Genomic DNA, 16213 nt, shown 5'->3' with positions numbered 1-16213 from the left:
TCCAAACTTGACGCTTTACCAACTTGTGTTCTGGCTCTGGCCCAACCCATTGGTTTCTGGACCAATAAGACGGCCCCGAATGTGTTTGAATTCGGTGAGGGGTCGAGGAGGCACTCCGATCCAGACTCATTGTGGAGAAGAAACTAACGTCCATTGGCGTGGTGTAGTATTTGGCTGGAGCAAGGAGTCTGGGTAGCCAGGCAACGTCTTTCACGCCTGGTTCAAAAGCAAGACCAATGTTCTGCAAATATTGAAAAGCACTTTTCCTGTAGTTTTCCTCGTGTGAGCCTCATGTCAAAGACAAGTTTCCATCTCATGGAAAATAAATATTTGTTCAGTCCAATTTATTAAGACATTCTAGGCTTCAGCTACAGTATGACGTATATGTTAGTTAGCTCTACAGACTAGGACGGAATAAGGAGTCTGAAACAACAGTTGTGGAGTCTGAAAAGCATCAACACTTAAGAGTTGAAATGTTTTGACTGAACTCTGGCTCACTTCACCTCTAATCTGTCGTTTGTTCAAACTGGCGGCGAGGGGGAAGCCATCCAAAAAAGCAGCCATGAAATGAATTCCCCTCACAGCGCTGTTCGAGAATCTAGTAGGGATTTGAAATGACTTAGAAATGGCTTCCACACACCGTGCTCATTGCTGGCACACAACTCGGGGTGCTACTGGCAGCCTCTCTCTCTCTCTCTCTCCGCATGTAGTTCGAAGATGCCCCATTGGATGATAAGTTGCTTTGAGCCGCCACTCTTATCTGTTCGAGCAGACAGAAGGCACATTGAGCAAACACAGAAAAATCGGAATTATTACCATTCGTTTTTTATTACGTGAATCTGCATTAAATTACATAATTGAAGTTATTTCTCAAAGTCCCACACCTTATATTTTGGTTTATGGTGGGTTTAGAGTCTAGACAGTTGAATTGGGCTCATCATGCATTTCTAAGTGCCATTCTTCCAGAATAGATGGGTGTTTGTCATTCATTTAAATGATAGGAAATGTCTATAAATATCACAGAATGGGAGTCTGCTTTTTATAACAGCCCGTTGATGTGTTGTGTATAAACTTGATGACATTTTGTGCCTTACTGATGTTGTGAAACTTAAAATGCAAATCGAATTATCCAAGCTTGGGGCAATAAAGGTCTTCTGATCTAATGGTGTGGTTTTGTTATTGTATTGTAGCGGGTGGTGACCTGACAGTGTCTCTGTCGGAGGGTCTGGCTACTCTGGAGGGCATCCACCTTCAGCTTACCTCTGCCAACCTAGTGTGTCCCAACGTCCAGATCTCTGGCATCGACTCCAGCAACATCAACAACATCACACTGCAGGTAATGAGGGGTGTGTGTGTCACTGCCAGTGTCACCTGCTTCTCACCCTCTCTCTTTCCTCTCTCCTTTGCTCCACCTCTCCTTCTCCCTTTGTTCCCTCTTTTTCATCATCTGTCCTAACTCCTCTGCTCCCCTCTCGCTCTCTTTTCATCTCTCTCTTCGTCTCTCTCTCTCTCTCTATATACCCCCACCCCTCTCTTGTGTTGACTCATTGGTATTCTCCCATCCCCTCCAGATTGACCCAGCCATCCTCCAGCAGGGAGGTCTCCTCTCCCACGCCCTGACAGGAGATGGAGGCCTGACCAGCCACCCTGGTGCCCACCTCATGGCCACGGGAGACCCCTCGGCGTCCGGCTCCAATGTGGTCCTGCACCCGCTCACCAGCCTGGCCCTGCAGCCCCCCGCTATCGGCCCCGGCCACATCACCATGGGCAGCCTTGGCGAGCACGACATCACAGGTGCATGGTGGTCCCGTCTTCACCCCAGAATTTCGTATTTCTGTTCCTATACTAACATGATCACTCAGGAGAATTGAAGGGGTAGTTCCCTCGGAAAGTTCACTTGTGTTATCAAATCAAATTCAAATCAAATGTATTTATATAGCCCTTCTTACATCAGCTGATATCTCAAAGTGCTATACAGAAAAACCCAGCCTAAAACCCCAAACAGCAAGCAATGCAGGTGTAGAAGCACGGGGGCTAGGAAAAACTCCCTAGAAAGGCCAAAACCTAGGAAGAAACCTAGAGAGGAACCAGGCTATGAGGTGTGGCCAGTCCTCTTCTGGCTGTGCCAGGTGGAGATTATAACAGAACATGGCCAAGATGTTCAAATGTTCATAGATGACCAGCAGGGTCAAATAATAATAATCACAGCGGTTGTCGAGGGTGCAACAAGTCAGCACCTCAAGAGTAAATGTCAGTTGGTTATGTTTATTAGTCCATTACAATCCCAAAGCATTGTGCATGTCAGCATTCACGTTTTTCAAGATGGAGCATTTTCTGTACAAAGCAACAACTGTGGTGCCTTTTCGATTTACACATTTTTTCCCTCCTCAATTTACCTGTTCCTTCAGCGGATGCATACATTTTCTGTGACAACACAGGTGCATGGTACTCCCATCTTCTCCCCCATACCTCTCATATGCATTCCTATACTAACATTGACCACGTTTACATGCGCACAGTATTCCAGATAGTAGTTCATATCCCGCTTAAGGTCTTATCCCTGTAACCATGAATAAACAGAATGTTCCTCATTTTAAGGTCATATGGGTTAAGTCAAATAGTAACTGAAACATTGACACTGACTTTGGCTTCTAACCTTTCACATGTAGGGTAATATAATTTTAAATGCTGCAGAATGTTGCATTTCTGGCAGTGAAATTATACAACAAATGTACATTTTGTCTCGAACAGGAGTGGAGAAATTTGAATTCTTTCTTTCAGCATCTCTTGAGAAAATGTGACTGCGTGTGTAATGTGTTATACTGATACTGTTATGCAAGCAGGACAAACAGAAGTCTTTTCATAAATGTGTTTCGTAATTTTCTCAGCTTTTAATTTCCTTAAAACCGGTCAAACTGATAACATTTGGACATTTTGCACAGGACTGTTTTGGAGTTATTGCACTTTCTGCCCGGTCCCTAAACGAAACCGACAACTTTACAGGTGTTTACTAGATTACTACTGTATTCATTCTATCGATGTAAGACATTATTCTGGTGAGAACTACTTTATTTCGTCTTCTGGGGCACCAAGTTATGACAGAAGAGAAGCTGCATGTATCAAACTTTAGTTGACAAATGGACTACCAAATGTCGGGAATTATAATATGGCTTACCAAATATCGGGAATTATAATATGGCTTACCAAATGTCGGGAATTATAATATGGCCTACCAAATGTCGGGAATTATAATATGGCTTACCAAATATCGGGAATTATAATATGGCTTACCAAATGTCGGGAATTATAATATGGCCTACCAAATGTCGGGAATTATAATATGGACTACCAAATGTCGGGAATTATAATATGGTCTACCAAATATCGGGAATTATAATATGGCTTACCAAATGTCGGGAATTATAATATGGCTTACCAAATGTCGGGAATTATAATATGGCCTACCAAATGTCGGGAATTATAATATGGACTACCAAATGTCGGGAATTATAATATGGTCTACCAAATATCGGGAATTATAATATGGCTTACCAAATGTCGGGAATTATAATATGGCTTACCAAATGTCGGAAATTATAATATGGCCTACCAAATGTCGGAAATTATAAGCAGAATAAAAAATAAATATATATATATATATATATATACACTGCTCAAAAAAATAAAGGGAACACTTAAACAACACAATGTAACTCCAAGTCAATCACACTTCTGTGAAATCAAACTGTCCACTTAGGAAGCAACACTGATTGACAATAAATGTCACATGCTGTTGTGCAAATGGAATAGACAACAGGTGGAAATTGTAGGCAATTAGCAAGACACCCCCAATAAAGGAGTGGTTCTGCAGGTGGTGACCACAGACCACTTCTCAGTTCCTATGCTTCCTGGCTGATGTTTTGGTCACCTTTGAATGCTGGCGGTGCTTTCACTCTAGTGGTAGCATGAGACGGAGTCTACAACCCACACAAGTGGCTCAGGTAGTGCAGCTCATCCAGGATGGCACATCAATGCGAGCTGTGGCAAGAAGGTTTTCTGTGTCTGTCAGCGTAGTGTCCAGAGCATGGAGGCGCTACCAGGAGACAGGCCAGTACATCAGGAGACGTGGAGGAGGCCGTAGGAGGGCAACAACCCAGCAGCAGGACCGCTACCTCCGCCTTTGTGCAAGGAGGAGCAGGAGGAGCACTGCCAGAGCCCTGCAAAATGACCTCTAGCAGGCCACAAATGTGCATGTGTCTGCTCAAACGGTCAGAAACAGACTCCATGAGGGTGGTATGAGGGCCCGACGTCCACAGGTGGGGGTTGTGCTTACAGCCCAACACCGTGCAGGACGTTTGGCATTTGCCAGAGAACACCAAGATTGGCAAATTCGCCACTGGCGCCCTGTGCTCTTCACAGATGAAAGCAGGTTCACACTGAGCACATGTGACAGACGTGACAGAGTCTGGAGACGCCGTGGAGAACGTTCTGCTGCCTGCAACATCCGCCAGCATGACCGGTTTGGCGGTGGGTCAGTCATGGTGTGGGGTGGCATTTCTTTGGGGGGCCACACAGCCCTCCATGTGCTCGCCAGAGGTAGCCTGACTGCCATTAGGTACCGAGATGAGATCCTCAGACCCCTTGTGAGACCATATGCTGGTGCGGTTGGCCCTGGGTTCCTCCTAATGCAAGACAATGCTAGACCTCATGTGGCTGGAGTTTGTCAGCAGTTCCTGCAAGAGGAAGGCATTGATGCAATGGACTGGCCCGCCCGTTCCCCAGACCTGAATCCAATTGAGCACATCTGGGACATCATGTCTCGCTCCATCCACCAACGCCACGTTGCACCACAGACAGTCCAGGAGTTGGCGGATGCTTTAGTCCAGGTCTGGGAGGAGATCCCTTAGGAGACCATCCGCCACCTCATCAGGAGCATGCCCAGGCGTTGTAGGGAGGTCATACAGGCACGTGGAGGCCACACACACTACTGAGCCTCATTTTGACTTGTTTTAAGGACATTACATCAAAGTTGGATCAGCCTGTAGTGTGGTTTTCCACTTTAATTTTGAGTGTGACTCCAAATCCAGACCTCCATGGGTTGATAAATTGGATTTCCATTGATTTATTTTTGTGATTTTTTTGTCAGCATATTCAACTATTTAAAGAAAAAAGTATTTAATAAGATTATTTCATTCATTCAGATCTAGGATGTGTTATTTTAGTGTTCCCTTTATTTTTTTGAGCAGTATATATTATGGTGGATGGAACTGCACAGGGAGCCTACTTTTTGAAGTGATTTGTTTGACAATCAAATGAAAACATCACACAACAGCCATGAAAAGCAGAACTCAGCCTGTGCAGACCGCAAAAAGAACATTTAAACGGGATAAGATTTTTACATGCCACAGTATCCCGTCTTCGATCTGCATATCCCAGGCATCTTTTTCCGGGTTTCTCATAACCGGGATGTTAGCTTTTTCGGGTTATTGTAAACGGGATATGATATTTATATGCATCAACTCAAAAACAGAATACTTGAGTATTGAGTATAATAACAGGATATTGGTGTGCATGTAAACGTGGTCATTATTACTCAGAATTATTCATGAAATTCTGGATTTTCCTCGGAGACACCGAATCCTTTTTGCTTCCTTGCAGCCAAACTCAAAATGGATAGATGTTTCACTAAAGTGTTTCTTAACTAATGTATGCAGCTGACGGTGTCTCTTCTACTCATATCCTCTCCTCTCCTTTGGGCTCCACAGCTTTCTGTTGTTGATATGAGTGGTATGTGATGTGTGGCCCCACCTTGAGGAAACTGTCACAATGAGTTTGTTCCACAGCCATGCTTTCACACCAGCTGGACCTACTTTGACGGCATAGGGTGTCAGCCTAAGCCATGGGAGGAGGGAGGGACGGGGGGAGAGGAGAGAATAGATGGAGGGAGTAAAAGAGGGATAAGGAGAGGAGGGATGAAAAGGGGAGAGGATAGGAGGGGAAAAAAGAGAGGAATGATAGAAGTGAAGAGTCAATTAGTTAATGATGGCTTCTGTATCTCCCTGTTTTCTCTCCTTCCCCCTTTAGGTTCTCATCAGGACCTGAGCCATGTGATGAGTGCTCCAGGCCTGGTGTCCAGTGGGGCTCATGGTGCTCAGGAGATCACCCTGACCATCAACAACTCCAGCCTCACCCAGGCTCTAGCTCATGCCCAGGCCCAGGCCAACGCTGCTGCTGGGGGCAACACTGCTGCAGGCAACCACCCCCAGGAGATCACACTCACCATATCAGGTAGACACACACAAATGATCTGTCCCTATTCTCCATACTTCTCCCAAAGTGTACACTTGCACGCTCCCCATCATGGATTTAACAAAGAAGGAAACTCTCCAGCTAATGCTTGCACCGATCCAATATGCTTTTAAAGATGCACTAGGCAGTAATTGCTCTGACATTTCCTGGTTAACTTAATGTCAGTTTATGCGACAAAACAAGCAAGTATAGTGCTGCAAATCATTGTATCTAAACCGCTGAGAAATATATTTTCCATAACCACATTTTTTTATTTTCAGCTGTTTGAAGCTAGTGTGCAAAACCGAAAGTAAAAGACTCAAAAACGAAACTTAAGAAAGGGAACCATAGAAGAGGCGCACATAGAACAGATCTACCGCTTCTTAGGCTTGGTTTCAATGAGAATGACATATCTATAACACATTTTTATGTGAATTTGGTCGGGTTGCCCAAAAAGTTACATATCGTACACAGTGCACACTTTGGGAAAACACACACACACACGCAGCTACAGACAAACATGCTCACAAGCAGACACTCACCATAGGCACTCACTCGCTCATGCCCACACACACACACGTGACAGCTAAACAAGCTGGCTCACAGGAGCACAATCATCTATTTTTCTCTTCACCTTAATTCAACAAACCAAGTTCACAAAGTGATTGTACGGATTAAAAAGGTCAGTAACACATCTTTTCATGAGACTATAATTGGTATACTGTACAGATGCGCCAACAGCGCTTCAAGGATACTTAGTCGTGATATACACAAAATGTATGAATAGAATTCTCCTCTCCTATTCTCCTAAATATGTCATTGTGGCACTCACATTCCACAAAAATGTAAGTTAGGTGTTTGTGTGTCAATTGACATACTGGACACACACACAGTCACACACACACTCACAGGCACAAGTTTGATTCACTCTGATGCATACACACTCAAACATCCTACAATACCCAAAACTTAATCCGGGATACCTATATCCAGCTCAGAATCAGTTCCCCTCCACTCTGCCCGGGAATTAAATTTAAGTCGTAAAATGTCATTTAAAGTGCTTCATCACAGAGGGGCAATTTCACGGTAGCCGAGTGATGCTGAGTCTAAAAAAAAAGGTTTTATGCCAAACAAAAACCAATGATTTCAAAGTTAAACATACAAACTCTATGCATAAGTGCTACTTTTAACAATTTCCACAGAAAAATGTACAAAAACACATTTTCTTGACGAACAGTGCAGATGCAAAGTTTGATAACAGAATGCTGGTTTGTGCTTCTTGTGCCGTCATTCTGTTACCAAACTTTGCATGAATGTAAACAAAACCCAAAACGGAGCGATGAAGACTGCAGACATAGAAAGAGCAAAAAGGGGCGGGGAAGATAATTTAGTCACGTCACTGTGGGCTGGAGATCAAATGTATTTTCTCTCTTCCTGAAGGTCAAGACCTCCTCCAGCAGCACAGCACCCATGGTGGCGGAGAGATGATTGGCGGGATCAGGCTGGGATCCCACCAAACCACAGGTGCCACCCTCACCATTGGCAATGACCACCTTCTACCTCAGAGCAACGCGGGCATGACTGGTAAGGATTGGCAGCAGCACTGACTGCTGTGTGTGTATGTTTGCATCTACTCGCCCGTTGTGCAGCCCGCCGGGCGCGCACAGCGAAGGGCCTGTGACGGAAAGTGTGTTGAGTGATTCGTTCAGCGGGAGAGATGGGTCAATTAACACGCTGATTGCAGTACCTCTCAACGCTCATCACTTGTGGAGTTTCGTCAACTTCTCTGAGCCGTCGACATCGCTCTCCTCTCAACTCAAGCGGACAACATTCTGTGACAAACAATGAATAGGCGTTGAGAGGAGTTTGGTCATTTTACATATGTGTTGTTATTTAACAACGGTGAGTCATCTAATCGAGAGGATATTATGAAAGGATGAGACGATAGTAAAGCTTTGCTTGGGTGGAATTGTGTATTTGTATGCCAAGGCAGCAGCTATTCTTCCTGGGGGTCCAAACACATTAAGGCACTTACGTCACGCATAAAACAAAAGATGGAACAGTACATCATATAACATTACACCACTACATATCTACAGATCAAAACGTATAATCCCACCGTACAACAATATACGTGTGTGCGTATGCGTGTCTGTTCCCGTGTGTTTGTATCTCTTCACAGTCCCCGCTGTTCCATAAGGTGTATTTTTATCTGTTTAAAAAAAATCTGATTCTACTGCTTGCGTCAGTTACCTGATGTGGAATAGAGTTCCATGTAACCATGGCTCTATGTAGCACTGTGCGCCTCCCATAGTCTGTTCTAGACCTGAGGATTGTGAAGAGACCTCCGGTGGCATGTCTTGTGGGGTATGCATGGGTGTCCTAGCTGTGTGCCAGTAGTTTAAACAGACACCTCGGTGCAATCAGCATGTCAACATTTCTTACAGAAATAAGTAGTGATGAAGTCAATCTCTCCTCCACTTTGAGCCATGAGAGATTGAAAGGCATATCATTGTTAGCTCTCTGTGTACATTTAAGGGCCAGCCGTGCTGCCCTGTTCTGAGCCAATTGTAATTTTCCAACGTCCCTCTTTGTGGCACTTGACCACACGACTGAACAGTAGTCCAGGTGCGACAAAACCAGGGCCTGTAGGACCTGCCTTGTTGATAGTGTTGTTAAGATTATGGACAGACTTCCCCCCATCTTAGCTACTGTTGTATCAACATGTTTTGACCACGACTGTTTTACAATCCAGAGTTACTCCAAGCAGTTTAGTCACCTCAACTTGCTCAATTTCCACATCATTCATTACAAGATTTAGTTGAGGTTTAGGCCTAAGAGGTTCTTGGCCTTTCACATTTTTTACGCTGTGGAACATAGTTGCCAAGATTCCTTGTAGTTGTGAGTGTGGGAAAGCTGCTAGGCCTAATTTCCCTTGACACTGTCACATCACAATTTTAAATGATGCCGCAGAGAACAAGTAAATTATCTGATGACTTCTCATAAAATGTGCTTTTTTTCCCTTCACGTATTTGCTGTTCATGTGGCGTTTTCAGGCATCTGCCCAATCCACTCCCAGTCAATTTCCGCTGGCTTGCTCTCCTTGCGATTATCACATGCCACAGTGCATCATTCTACCCATTTGAAAATGCATTGCCAATTCATTTTCAATGTCATGGCACAAAAATGGCTTTTTAAAATCTCGCAAGTATTTCTGTCAAGTTAAATTCTCACCTACTTCCTGTCTCTCCTGTCAGTCACCAGCCTGCCGCCTAGCACCTCCCTATCGCAGACGGCTGGTTCCCAGAGCCTAGTGATGTCATCATCGAGCATGGCCAGCGACGGCACCGTCACTCTCACACTGGCAGACACACAGGGTATGCTGGACGCTCAACCTCAATTCACGCTCAACTTCAACGCACAGGTAACCACTCTGAAACACACACACAATCATGCACATACACATTCGCACACATACACAGGTAACCACTCTGAAAAACAATTGATTCCCATTCAAAATCACATTTTCCCTAAACACTAACCTTAACTCTAACCCTAAATCTAAACATAAGTCTAAAATATACTTTTTACAAGTGAGGACCATTTCTCTGAATTTTGGTTGGTTTACTATTCTTGCGAGGACTTCTGGTACTCAGAAGTATAGTAAAACGTGTTACGCACGCACGCACGCACGCACACACAGTAACAGTGAGTATCTTCTCTCCATAGAGTCAGCAGTACCAAACTGTGCTCAGTGACCAGGATCTCTCAGGACAACAGGTCGGCTCCACCCAGCAGGTCATACTGATCAGTCATCACCCCCAGGCCGCTGAGGGACAACCTGACAATGTATACAGGGTCAGTCAGTCACTGTGCGTGTGTGTGCGCGTGTACCTGTACGTGTGTTGTGTTGTTAACCGATGTCTAAGAAGTACCGGGTGGTGGGTAGGATAATGTGTGTGTTGTGTTGAAACCAGCTGTCAGAGGAGGGCCAGGCGGTGGGGAAGGAGGACCAGAGAGAGAACCAGAAGCAGAACCAGTGTTTCTACTGCAATCAGGTGTGTCAGAGTGCCAACACGCTGCGGCGTCACTGCAGGCAGGCCCACGGCAAGGACCGGTGCCATGTCTGCAGAGTGTGTGGCAAGGCCTTCAAAAGAGCTACTCACTTAAAGGTAAGCACGGACAGACACACAGTCACCAACACACACTGGAGACTGGACTATAGCATGGAACACTGTCAAGTTTGCGGAGTGTGTGGCAAAAAAAAGCACCGTAGGCCTGGGCAGACACACACACACACTACAGCACATTTATGTTGTATGTATTCCTTCCATTCCCTGATAGTAGTTGCCCTGTTTTGCCCTCAGAGCAGTGTTAAACTCTGGATAATCGTTTCCTGTGGGGCCAGCTCTGAGTACTCTTGAGTGTGTTCTGGGCGGTGGGACGGGGTTAGGAGTGGGTTACAGGAGTCAAACGGCTGAGGGTTTCTCAGCATTCATGGGAGTTTAAACATAATCGCCTTAGAGGACCTGAGCACAATGACTGAAACCTTTTCTTCTGCTGCTTCAGTTTCTGACGGGGTCTCGTAAAAACGATACACCAACTGTCACTCTTCCCTCTGTGTCCCAAACGCCTTCTGCCTCCTGACAGGGTAATAAAGCCCCGGAAGGAGCGAGAGGTAAAAGTGAGTGCACAGCTGAGTGCACACTTTTTCTCCTCTGACAATGCTGTCGTAATCTACTCATGAGGATAAGGCTGCAGAGAGGCTCTCCATTTAATAGCTCCACTCCAGCATGTAAACAGTGGGAAGCATTGAGGAGAGGCAGGAGCTTGACCTAATTTGTGGGTCAATATGCAGAGGTCAGCCCCCTACAGGCTGCTCTCATCCAGCCTGAGAGCCATGCTGTTCTGCAACTCCTCAACGTCCTCCTCTATCTTTGGCTGTGTGTGTGTGGGCTGTGTATGTGTGTGTGTGGGCTGTGTGTGTTTGTGGCCTGTGTGTGGGCTGTGCGTGTGTGTGGGCTGTGCGTGTGTGTGGGCTGTGCGTGTGTGTGGGCTGTGCGTGTGTGTGGGCTGTGCGTGTGTGTGGGCTGTGCGTGTGTGTCCGTCTTTACCTGATATGACACGTGTTATCCCCTGATGGTGTGTCTGTGTCCGTGTGTATGAACAAGAGAGAGAGCATATTAGATGTGTGTTTGATTGTGCGTCATTCAGAGAGCGTTCGTGTGTGTTAAGATACTTCTATATCTTCTCTGGCTCAGTGACGCCCCCCTTATTTCTTGCTCATCCTGCTCCCAAAAGCTTTCCTCATCTCATTTACGGAATTCAATGCTCCTTTGGGTCGGTGGAGCACGGCTAGAACCGTATCAAAGCCTGTTCCGTGCTAATCAGCAGCCCCATGTAGCCCCAGAGGGGACATTTGGCCCATACACTTCCCTGAAACTGGCTTGAGTTTCCGTTTAGAGGGGTGGATGCTTTGTTAGTACATTAAGCTTTTTAAGCATTTGATGCAATTACGCAACAGATTTTAGTTCTGGGTGTCCGAGATTAGAGAATGATTAATTCATGTTTTGTTTTATTTCTCCACTTTACAAACTGTTGCTGGGTTCATGATGTAATTTAGCGATGGAGAGAGACAAATGGCAACACTTTCAGCAATAGTTAAGTGGGAGATACCAGTACTTTCAGCAATAGTTAAGTGGGAGATACCAGTACTTTCAGCAATAGTTAAGTGGGAGATACCAGTACTTTCAGCAATAGTTAAGTGGGAGAGACCAGTACTTTCAGCAATAGTTAAGTGGGAGAGACCAGTACTTTCAGCAATAGTTAAGTGGGAGATACCAGTACTTTCAGCAATAGTTAAGTGGGAGAGACCAGTACTTTCAGCAATAGTTAAGTGGGAGAGACCAGTACTTTCAGCAATAGTTAAGTGGGAGAGACCAGTACTTTCAGCAATAGTTAAGTGGGAGAGACCAGTACTTTCAGCAATAGTTAAGTGGGAGAGACCAGTACTTTCAGCAATAGTTAAGTGGGAGAGACCAGTACTTTCAGCAATAGTTAAGTGGGAGAGACCAGTACTTTCAGCAATAGTTAAGTGGGAGAGACCAGTACTTTCAGCAATAGTTAAGTAGGAGATACCAGTACTTTTAGCAATAATGTTAAGGAGTTGAGTAGCTTTTATTTAAAGGTCAATACCAGGGCTGCTCAAAGTGAGGCCCGCAGGCCAAACTTCACCCTGGACAACATTTGGCCCGCCAGACCAAATGTTTGGGCACATGTTTACACGCGCACACGAACACACACCCTCACACTCGTTTGTCTGTGTAGTTGGTTTGCTTGCTCAGACTTTCCTATGACTCTGGGGACATGCAGAGAAAGTTATTTTAGAAACGTTCAGTTGCTGATAGCTTTTAAGATCAAGAAAAAACTTATCGGGGCTACTATGCTATCCTTTTCATTCATCACACTATCCTATGACGAGACCGGCCTTGTTTCTTTGTTCATGACTAGACCGGGGTTTTCTTCAGTCTTTTTCATTCGACTTCGGAGTTTCTTGATACTTCGTCATTTGACATTGGAGTTTCTTGATGGTTTGTCAGTAGACTTTGGGGTTTCTGGATGGTTCATCATTAGATTTCTTTATTTTTGGCGGGATGGTTCGTCATTACACTTTAGGGTTTCCGATGGTTTTAAGTGTACGCTGGCGCAATTGTCCGGCCAGTTCTCGTGCAAATTGTTGATTTTTTTTTTGGTAACATATTTGCTCTGTTTCACATTTTCTGTCCCCGGGACCTCTGACCTCTTTCTCCTACAGGAGCACGAGCGTGTCCACCAGCGAGGACCCTCACTAGGCTCCCAAAGGCCCAAGTTCTTCAAATGCTCCTCCTGTGATAAAGCCTTCGCCAAGCCCAGCCAACTAGAGAGACACAACCGCACACACACAGGTAATCCCGCACGCGCCCGCACACAACGCTCACTCGAATAAATCTCTGACTAGTATTCCATTTAGAACTATTGTACAGCCCAGCCTCGAAGGAGCGAAAGTGAAAATGTAGCATATGAATGAAGTTGCCATCCGAGTCCTCGACTAGAATGACCTTCCATCAGGCATTTGGGACACTTCAAAGACCTTAGGAAAATGATTTAATGTATATGCCTCAATGGCAAAATGACCAAATTCACTTCTTCAGAGCACATCAATCATGTTCTCTCCTAATGTGAATTTAACACAACCCGACACGACGAAGTGGGATGCGCCTTTGCTTCTTTTGAATTGTGGCCTTTTGTTCTGTAGAGGTAAGTATTAAGGTGAAGTGCGACTTGAACGTTTTGACTCGTTGGTACTTACTGCCTACTCTTATGGCCACCCACTCAATGGCTGTGTCAGTGGCAGGCCAGGGTGAGATTACTGTAATGGTGTGTGTTGAAGGGCCCACTGGGGCAGCTGAACCGGTGTGTGTGGGGGGGGGTCCCGTCTTACCACTTATCGTCCCCAGCAGGAGAGACTGTAAGGGAGCTTGTACACACGACATGTAATGACAGCCTAGCTTGCTAGTGTTACATCAGCAAGAGAAAAGCATCACAATCACAACCGTTGTTTTTAGCCCATCTTTAAGCTAACGGGGGGCCTCTTCGTACTGGAAATTGGTTTTACTCTCCATCGTCTTCAACAAATTGTGTGGCTGTTTTCTCACAGTGCAGTTTTTCATGGTTTAGATTGAGGCAGAGGTACTTAAATAATGGCCATGGACTTAGTTGCAGACATAACAGGTCTCCTTAATTTCAGTCAAATAAGTCAGTGTATTTTCACTGTAATGGTACCAATTATGGCAGGTCATTATGTTCCACGATTATTCTAAAGGCCATATCCTTTTTAAATGGGAGGCATCTCCTGGCAACACTATTATTCTGATTGGCACAGTAGGCTACAAGTTATATTGGTAAATCTGATTTACACTTTGCCAGCGGTTCACATCTTTCAGCAGATAATGTAAGCTGACAAGGCCTTTAATTTATAAAAATGTTATTAAATTGGATGTAAATTGCTAATGCTTGCCGCAATATACTGCAACTCATCAATTACTGTAAGCGCATTCACTTTTTCGAAGTACTTCTGTTCCGTATTTCAAACTTATCTTCGTGTGAGACAACTTTTTATTGCCTTCACCGCACACAAGATTGAATTAGAATGTGTGTTTTGTATTTATCCGGCGAATTGCACCGCCATTTGCAAGCAAGTAACCTTCTGTACTCATTTAAAGTCTTGAGAAGGTGTCTATCTGTGTTTGTGCAGGTGAGCGTCCCTTTAAGTGTTCCCAGTGTGACAAGGCCTTCAACCAAAAGAGTGCCCTACAGGTACACACGGTCAAACACACAGGGGAGAAGCCCTACAAGTGTGAAATCTGCAGCGTCAGCTTCACACAGAAGAGCAACATGAAGCTGCACATGAAGAGGTCGCACGGCTATGGTGAGTCACAGACACTCAAAAAACGCACAGTACTTCTGCTCTCTCTCTGAGGAGGCTAGTCCATTATTGATGGGGAGCGCAGCCCAAATTGGCACCTATTTCTCTAAATTCTTGCGGACTGAGATATGTTCTGGGTAGCTTCTGAGAATAATGTTGACGTATACACGGACACGGTGACTGAGTTCATCAGAAAGTGTATAAGGGGATGTTGTTCCCACGGTGACTATTACCCTCTTCTGGATAGGACCCTTCATCTCAATTTCCGCCTAAAATGACATGCCCAAATCTAACTGCCTGTAGATCAGAACCTGAAGCAAGGATCAAATCAAATTGTATTGGTCACATCCGCTGAATAAAACAGGTGTAGACCTTATGGTGAAATTCTTACTTACAAGCACTTAACCAACAATACAGTTCAAGAAATAGAGTTAAGAAAATATTCACTAAATAAAATAAAATAATTAAAAAAATAAAAAATATCATAATAAAATAACAATAACGAGGCTATATGCAGCGGGTACCGGTACCGAGTCAATATGCGGGGCTACAGGTTAGTCGAGGTAATTTGTACATGTAGGTAGGGGTAAAGTGACTATGCATAGATAATAAACAGTGAGTAGCAGCAGTGTAAAAACAAAGGCTGGTGGGGTGTCAATGTAAATAGTCCGGGTGGACATTTGATACATTTTTCAGCAGTCTTATGGATTCGGGGTAGAAGCTGTTAAGGAGCCTTTTGGACCTAGACTTGGAGCTCTGGTTCCGCTTGCCGAGCAATAGCAGAAAGAACAGTCTATGACTTGGGTGACAGGAGCCTTCCTCTGACACCACCTAGTTTATAGGTCCTGGATGGCAGGAAGCTTGGCCCCAGTGATGTACTGGGCCATACACACTATCCTCTGTAACGCCTTACGGTCGGATGCCGAGCAGTTGCCATACCAGGCGGTGATGCAACCGGTCAGGATGCTCTCGATGGTGCAGCTGTAGAACCTTTTGAAGCCAAGAAACACGAGCAATGGACATTAGACCGGTGGATTCCAAATTTGCGATTTTTGTGAGACGCAGAGTAGAGGTGAACAGATGATCTCCGCATGTGTGGTTCCCACCGTGAAGCATGGAGGAGGAAGTGTGATGGTGTGGGGGTGCTTTGCTAGTGACCCTGATTTATTTAGAATTCAAGGCACACTTAACCAGCGTGGATACCACAGCATTCTGCAGCGATACGCCATCCCATCTGGTTTGCGCTTAGTGGGACTATCATTTGTTTTTCAAGCAGGACAATGACCCAACACAACGTCAGATGACCTGGCCTCCACAATCACCCGACATCAACCCAATTGAGATGGTTTGGGATGAGTTGGACCGCAGAGTGGAGGCAAAGCAGCCAACAAGTGCTCGATATATGTGGGAACTCCTTCAAGACTGTTGGAAATGCATTCCAGGTGAAGCTGGTTGAGAGAA

At 45.0% G+C, this 16213-nt stretch overlaps 1 protein-coding gene across 3 annotated transcripts in view; it reads left to right on the top strand.

Moving 5' to 3' along the window:
- The window catches only part of LOC115176155 (zinc finger protein 236), a 92681-nt gene that overhangs the window by 69794 nt on the left and 6674 nt on the right, over positions 1 to 16213 (top strand). For all 3 annotated transcript variants that reach the window (XM_029735995.1, XM_029735987.1, XM_029736005.1), the window contains exons 23-31: positions 1191 to 1336; positions 1572 to 1794; positions 6085 to 6288; positions 7729 to 7872; positions 9546 to 9712; positions 10018 to 10146; positions 10266 to 10460; positions 13103 to 13232; positions 14582 to 14755. In XM_029735995.1, coding sequence (XP_029591855.1) covers positions 1191 to 1336; positions 1572 to 1794; positions 6085 to 6288; positions 7729 to 7872; positions 9546 to 9712; positions 10018 to 10146; positions 10266 to 10460; positions 13103 to 13232; positions 14582 to 14755 — 1512 coding nt within the window. The remainder of the gene's footprint in view (positions 1 to 1190; positions 1337 to 1571; positions 1795 to 6084; positions 6289 to 7728; positions 7873 to 9545; positions 9713 to 10017; positions 10147 to 10265; positions 10461 to 13102; positions 13233 to 14581; positions 14756 to 16213) is intronic.

The sequence above is a fragment of the Salmo trutta genome, chromosome 3 (assembly GCF_901001165.1).
Source record: "Salmo trutta chromosome 3, fSalTru1.1, whole genome shotgun sequence".
Lineage (NCBI taxonomy): Eukaryota > Metazoa > Chordata > Actinopteri > Salmoniformes > Salmonidae > Salmo > Salmo trutta.
The sequence above is the reverse complement of the archived record's forward strand: the minus strand, read 5'-3'. Positions and strand labels throughout refer to the sequence as shown.